The sequence below is a fragment of the Penaeus vannamei genome, chromosome 42, assembly GCF_042767895.1.
Source record: "Penaeus vannamei isolate JL-2024 chromosome 42, ASM4276789v1, whole genome shotgun sequence".
NCBI lineage: Eukaryota > Metazoa > Arthropoda > Malacostraca > Decapoda > Penaeidae > Penaeus > Penaeus vannamei.
In genome coordinates, this window is record NC_091590.1 from 24,443,776 (window position 1) to 24,451,275 (window position 7,500).

Consider the following 7,500-nt stretch of genomic DNA (forward strand, 5'->3'; position numbering starts at 1 on the left):
TTGTGATTCAGGTCCCGAGGGTGCATACGGTATATGCTCAATAAAGATATACATTTTTCATCATCCTTATGGAATTCGGTTGTTTTGATACGGAAGTTATTTTGGCCACCACAGTGGCACTTTTCCCTTCCGTAGCAGGCTATTCACCCCTACAAGTTATATATAGCCATCTAGTCGAGCGTGTCTATAAATAGCCGTTTTGACAGTGCAGCATTTTCCTGTCACAATCAATGTCTGTTACAGCCAAGTTCGCTTTGTGTATATGAGTTTTATTTATTTGTTTGTTTATTTTTGCATTCCTTCTCTTCAATAATAAAAAAGATATTGGTGAATCCCCATAGACGTGGAATTCCCCACATATAATCGTGTTTACCTTACCACCTTGCGAGGCATTCGTATGAACCACAAGAAAGGAATCTCAGTCTCGATGAACTCGACCCTGACCAAGTAAAGAACACTGAGATTTCTGGTGTTATTTTAGGACCACGCCCCCGTGCCTGGTAAGAGCCTCGTGCTTGCAGGAAGTCCAGAACAAACGCCCAGGAGCTGCCTCGCGCCGAGCCCTCGCGTGGACGGCCAGAAGGACGTCGGCGTTAGCGCATACTTATCGCATTGTTGTCTCCCTGAGTCAGCGGTTGGCAGCGGCGCCCCAGGCACTTTTAGTATCGGGCGGCGAGGGCGAGCGAGGGCGCGGAGACCAGCCCTTCTCCTCCTCCTGTGCCGCTCGCGGGTTGCCGGCTGGCTTGGCTCGGCTTGCCTTCGCTCGCCGTCTGGCTCGCCTCCGACGCGACCGTCAGTCTTGCCTTGGCGCTGTGTGGTGCGGGTGTCCAGAGCTGCGCTCGCGAGATCGGTCTAGAAGGTAGTAGCCTCAGTGGCACAGTGCGGGTCGGCGCAGCTTCTGAACCCCGCGTCTCTCTTGCAGCTCCGTCGGCGTCGCCGTCGTGCGTTGGTGTCACGACACAATGGAAAATTACCGGAAGCCCACCGTCAACCGCTACTGGAAGCGGCCAAAGCCCAAGGTGTACGAGTGCAATGTGCGCGACGCCGAGCGCTTGTACCAGCAGTCATACCAAGACTACCTGAAGGAGAAGGAGTTCCGCGCCGGGCGCGCCACGTCGCTGGGCCTCGAGCCCACCTTCTATTCGCACCTGGTGGCGGGCCCCATCCGGAGGGAGACCTCCAAGCCGCCGCCGGTGCCGCCCTCCTACAAGGCCCAGGACGCCCGCGAGTCCTCCGTTGAGGCCGTTACCACCAAGCTGAGCTCGCACGAGGTCGTGTCCTCGTACGACCCCGCCAAGGAGGCGGCGAGCCTGGAGGAGCGCCTGGCGCGCATCAAGCGGCTGCGCGAGGAGCTGGGTCTGCCCGGCGAGACGCAGGAGGCGTCGAGGGTGACCACCTCGCTCTCGCGCGAGACCCGCGGCGGCGCCTCTGACTTCGAGAGCTCGTACAAGGCCAAATCCTCGCGCGCCAACGGCGACGACTCGTCCTACAGCTTCAAGTCGGAGCGAACGTCCAACTACTCGCGCCCCGGCGCCGACGACTCGTCCTACAACTTCAAGTCGGAGCGCTCGAGTAACTACTCTCGGCCGGGCGGCGGCGAGGAGTCCTCGTACAGCCTCAAGAGCGAGAGGAGCTCCCGCGCCGGCGCCGCCAACGGTCTCTCGAGCGACGACTACTCCTTCAAGTCGGAGCGCAAGACGACCGAGTACAAGGCGTCGCCGAAGGTCGAGCGCAAGCAGCTGGACTTCGACCTGGGCTCCAAGTTCGAGCGCAAGGGCCTCGACATGTCGCCCAAGATGGACCGCAAGAGCGACGACTACTCGTTCAAGTCGTCGGCCGCCTCGTCCAGCTCGTCGTCCCGCGCCCGCAAGAACGTGGTCGAGAAGCTGGACTTCGACGACGACGACGTCGACGTCATGAGCATGATGAAGAAGATGCCTTCGTCGCAGGAGATCCTCGACCGCATCAGCAAAATGGACCTCGACGACTGACTAGACTCCCTGACGCTGCAAGGTCGCGCGGTGGACTCGCCGAGCCAAGCGAAGGGCAAGACGCTTTCGGACTAGTGGGCGGGGTCGCCAAGGGCAAGAGGTCGAGGAACAGCGGCATTGGACTTCCCCGAGGAGAAAGAACAGTAAACTTGCGAAAAGTCTTACGAGGACGAACTTATTTGCGAATCCGTTGACAGGAAAGATCAGTCAACTTGATAAAGATCATCGCCCGATTGATTGCAGTGATGACGTCACGATTCCCCTTTATATTATAATTGTGATTTTTTATGAATTAAGGCTCAAAGGTTATTATTACTACATTTCTTTTCTCTTCCCTTCTTTTTCGCCATCTTCTCTTCACTCTTTTTCCCTGTAATTAATTACGAAATCAAAAGATACATCAAAGTATCATTTCCTCTATCTCTGCGTGACTTCTCAAATTCCGAAACGATTTATCATAGCTCGTTATTTTATCTTTTATTATTTTCTCTTTTTTTCTGTTTTCTTTCTTTTTTTGCGAACGACGATTAACGTATTTTGATACAGTTGCCCTTTGTTAGCTCTACGTACGTCTTAGCCGTCCCCCTTTTGTATAACAGATATGTTTAAGTGATGACTGTATTCTCGAAGGAATTTCCTTAGTGAAAGAAATGAAAGAAATGCTTTGCGGAAGAATTCTAGCTCCTGCTGGCGGTTGGACGCTCAACCTCCCCCAAAGAGCCCTACCCTCCCCCTTCCCCCCTCCCTCTCTGTGCAGCTGTTCCTTCCTCCTCTCTCCTTTCTCCCTTTCTCTCCTCCCCCTTTCTCCCGCTGCTTCTCCTGCCACGAAGAGGGGTCAGAGAGGTACGGTCCGACCCCGAGACTCACTCCCTGGTGCCTGCGGGCGTGTCGTTGCAGCAGTGAGTCGCAGCCATGTCCTCCGTGTGCCTGGTCGGAATGCACTTCGAGCGCCCCGGCGCCCCCAAGGTGTACAGCCGCAACTCCTCCATCTGGTCCGAGTACGAGGTGGCGCGGAAGGAGAAGTATGGCTCCGTCTCGCGATCCTCCATCTCCAGCGGCCTCATCGACGTCAAATACATCGATGAGAAGCCCATGAACGAGCGACTCAAAGGCCTGTCCGCCCTGCACATCTCCAAGGTCCGACGAATCATCTAAGGATCCTCGCGCCCGTTTCCTCTCCCTTTCTCCTTCTCTCCTTCTCTCTTCCTCTCTCTCCTCTTCTCTTCAATTCTTCCTCTTCTCCGCTCCTCCGACGTCTTCGTATCTTCGTCTCCTTCTTCTCTAATTCAGAACTCAACACGTCGGTGACGCACGTCCAGTAGGTGTTCCAAGACTGTGTGTGGCAATATAATCATCATCCTCTTTTTTTTTTTTATTTCTCTCATTCTCTTGTCTTCATATTCCATCGCAACACACACACTCAAATGGATAATTATGTTATTAAAAAAAAATAAATAAAACTATTTAACAGACTTCCCCTCTCTCATTGCAACTCACCATCTGACAATCGCAACAAGGCAGGGATGTTGCAGCCCGGTCGCCAGGGGGCCGGGCGAGCGAGCGAGGGCGCGGGCACGGCTCAGGCCCGATGCCCACGCCGAGGGCTATTTCGGGGCCTGTCAAACATTCCCCAATAAGGCCTCGTCAGACATTATACTGTGGGTGTCAGTGTCTCTGGTCCATCTCGGAGAACATGGGGGGGAAAGAGAACACGAGAGAACACGAAAAACGCGAGAGAAAAGCAGAGAGCACAAAAGAACACAAGAGAGTACACGAGAACATAAGAAAACACAAGAGAACACTCGTATACGCTCGCTCGCTCGGTCTTCCTGGGCCAGTGTTTCATAGGTGCCAAGTGTGGGGGTCTTAGTAGCAACCGCTCTCTTTCTTTCTCTTCCTCTTCCTCTCTCTCTCTCTCTCTCTCTCTCTCTCTCTCTCTCTCTCTCTCTCTCTTTCTCTCTCTCTCTCTCTCTGCATATATATATATATATATATATATATATATATATATATATATATATATATATATATATATATATATATATATATATATATATATATGTATATATATATATATATATATATATATATATATATATATATATATATATATATATATATATATATATATATATATATATATATATATATATATATATATATATATATATATATATGTATATGTATGTGTTATGTATATATATATATATATATATATATATATATATATATATATATATATATATATATATATATATATATATATATATATATATATATATATATATATATATATATATATATGATAGATAGATATAGATTTATAGATCTTCTATTGGTGTATATCTACATTTATCTATCTGTTTGTCGGTCTGTCTATCTATCTTACTCTCTGTCGTTTTCTATCTACCTTTTTCTGTCTCTATTTCTTTATCTATCTTTCTATCTATCTGTCTGTCCGTCTGTGTCTGACTATATATCTATCTTTCTAGCTTCTAGCTTCTCTTCTCTTTTCTTCTCTCTCTCTCTCTTCTCTTTTCTTTTCTTCTCTCTCTCTCTCTCTCTCTCGCTCTTTCTCTCTCTCTCTCTCTCTCTCTCTTCTCTTCTCTTCATTTCTCTTCTCTTCTCTTCTCTTCTCTTTTCTTCTCTTCTCTTCTCTTCTCTTCTCTTCTCTTCTCTTCTCTTCTCTTCTCTTCTCTTCTCTTCTCTTCTCTTCTCTTCTCTTCTCTCTCGCTCTCTCTCTCTCTCTCTCTCTCTGCCTCTCTCTCTCTCTGCCTCTCTCTCTCTCTCTCTCTCTCTCTCTCTCTCTCTCTCTCTCTCTCTCTCTGTCTCTCTCTCTCTCTCTCTCTCTCTCTCTCTCTCTCTCTCTCTCTCTGCCTCTCTCTCTCTCTTTATCTATCTTTCTGTTTACCTATCTTTCTATCTATCTATCTATCTGTCTGTCTATTTTTCTCACACTTTCCTTTTCTTGTTTGTAGAATATCTGGTCTTTATTTTCTTTGATTCCTGGGGGTACATTGTTAAGAATGATAAATAAATGAAATAAGATAAAAAAGATGATAATAATGATAAGAATAGATAAAACTGCAACATCCCTTGCCCTTCTTTGATCACGTGTTCTAAAGAGAGATAAATAAACAAATAAATACATAAATACATCTCCGTGAACTTTATGCTGAAGCTTAGAGAAATATGCAGAAAAAAAAACATGAATATCTATATTATAGTAAGGTCTGTGCAACATTCTTATCATAAACTAAAGATGATTTTACAAGCATTTTTTTTCTTTTTTTTATCGAATTATGGATATATATGATTCTGAAATAATGAATATATGCATATTTAAAGTGAAACATTTCGCTTATAAGTGATGTGCTGACCAAGTTTAATGTTTAACTAACACATAACACGGTCTTTTAACACATATCATTAACACCAGTGAATAAAACTGATGATCTATTACGATTTTGATTGGTTTTCTTACATCATTTTTCCCTGAATTGTCTGAAGAAAAAAATATATGGTTAGTGTGATTATTATCAAAAGTTCGATATGACACTTTCTTCATCATCGTCATCATTATCATTCTTAGTACTATAAGTGTATCATAAAACGTATATATAACTATGTGTGTATATCTATGCATGCATCTTTAAAGATTCTTAAAAAAAAAGCATTGATAAAATGGTTTAAATATCATGACATTTACCAAATATTATAGTAATACTAAGAAGAATCAATGAACTTTTTCTATATATTTCAAATTCTTTCTTTTCATAAGTAAATTTCAAAACCACTTTTTTATATATATAATATCAGGCTTTCTGTGATTGGCCTTTTCTTTTCTTTCCTTTTTTTCTTATTCTACTTCTTTTCTTTCCGATTTTTTCACTTCTTTTCCGTTCATTATTTTCATATTGTTCTACTTTTCTCTCCTTTTCCTTTTCTTCTTTTTATTTCTTATTTACTTATTTATTTATTTTCCTTTCTTTTTATTTTCTTACTGTCACTGCTTGTCAGTTCCTTCCCCACTCTTCTTCCTGCTTGTCCCCGCCACTGCACTCACCCCGTGTCGTTGCAGCCGCCAGCATGAGCGACAAGGAGCAGAACAAGTGGAAAAGGAAAGTGCCGACGCGCATCTACGACTATAACTACAAGGTGGGCGAGAGCTACTACAACCCGCAGAAGGAGTTCATCGAGAACCGCGAGTTCCTGACGCAGCGGAAGGCGCCCCCGCCCGAGGCGCAGACGTACGCCGAGCGCTTCGCCAGCCGCCCCTTCTACGGCAAGGCGCACGGGCTCCCCTACGGCGACGAGGAGGCGCAGCGGCCCTTCCAGCGGAGGGCGGCCAGCGCGGGCCGCGCCAGGGACCGGGCCAGCCGCGAGAGCGACGACCTCCCGAGCGCGGGCCCGCGCGCCGGCCGCGCCAGGGACCGCACGCTCTCCTTCAACGACGACGACTTCGACCTGAGCGTGAAGAAGGCGCTGAAGAACTTCTCTCTGGATGACGACCTCGCGGCGCCGCGGCGGACCAAGTTCTCGCTCGACGACGACTCCGACTTCAGGGTCCCCGTGCGGCGCGCCTCCACGAGCATCGACCGCGACCTGGCGGCCGAGTTCGCCATCCGGCCCGAGAACAAGTCGGAGCTCATGAAGAAGTTCAAGGCCCTGGAGCGCGAGTTCGAGAAGGCGAACGCCATGGAGCGGGGCGCCACGTCGCGCAAGGTCGAGCACAACGCCTGGAACGACGAGCTCAGCCTGCCGGGCAGGCGCTCCGTCAAGCGGGACGAAGTGTCGTACACGGACCCCGACACGGGCGCCAAGGTGCACAAGAGCTCGTACAAGGAGTCGAGCAAGTTCGAGTCGTCGTCCTCGTCCTCGAAGCCGCCGCACCTGCCGCGCCCCCCGCGGCCCTCCCGCCTCCTCAGCGTCGACAGCGACTCGGACTTCAAGGTGCCGTCGCGGCCCCGCAACCGCCGCATCAGCCTGGGCGACATCAGCAGCGACGACATGGACATCAAGAGCCTGGCGTCGAAGGCCCTCGGCCACATCCGCGACGCCGGCGCGGACTTCGAGAGCAAGAAGTTCCGCGGCGCGCGCGAGATCCGCGACCTGCGGCGAGCCAAGGAGTCGGAGGAGCTCACGGCCAACATCAACAAGATCATCAAGAAGATGAGGAACCACGACGAGGGCGACGTGAACCAGATCAAGGTGAGCCGCACGTTCCGCTCCTCGTCGCTGGAGCCGCTGCAGCGGGAGACCATCGTGAGGGCGAGCCCGAGCCACCGCTTCGTCTACGGCATCTCCAGGATCTGAGCGGAGGCGCGCGCTCGCCGGTTAGCTTATGTTCTATTTTCCTTTTAGGTCTTCTTGGAGGGGCTATGTACACACTTAAAGGAATACCTAATATTATCTATCCTTTCTATGACATTTAGTCTTTTTCTCTCTTGTTCTTGCCTTCTCGCTCTCTTCCTGATTTGTATTTTAGAAAAAAAAAAATGAAAAGGCT

General features: G+C 48.5%; 1 protein-coding gene across 4 annotated transcripts in view; it reads left to right on the top strand.

Moving 5' to 3' along the window:
• LOC113821504 (uncharacterized) overlaps positions 1-7,500 on the top strand; it is a 108,186-nt gene that overhangs the window by 100,190 nt on the left and 496 nt on the right. Inside the window, exons 2-3 of one of the 4 annotated variants that reach the window (XM_027374011.2) lie at positions 2,892-3,309; positions 6,073-7,500. The exon at positions 6,073-7,500 is cut by the window's right edge and continues 496 nt beyond it. In XM_027374011.2, coding sequence (XP_027229812.1) covers positions 6,081-7,307 — 1,227 coding nt within the window. In that variant the 5' untranslated portion in view covers positions 2,892-3,309; positions 6,073-6,080 and the 3' untranslated portion in view covers positions 7,308-7,500. Of the gene's footprint in view, positions 1-922; positions 3,465-6,072 lie in introns of those variants that run through there. The other 3 variants (XM_070118405.1, XM_070118407.1, XM_070118408.1) reach the window with 3 other exon arrangements.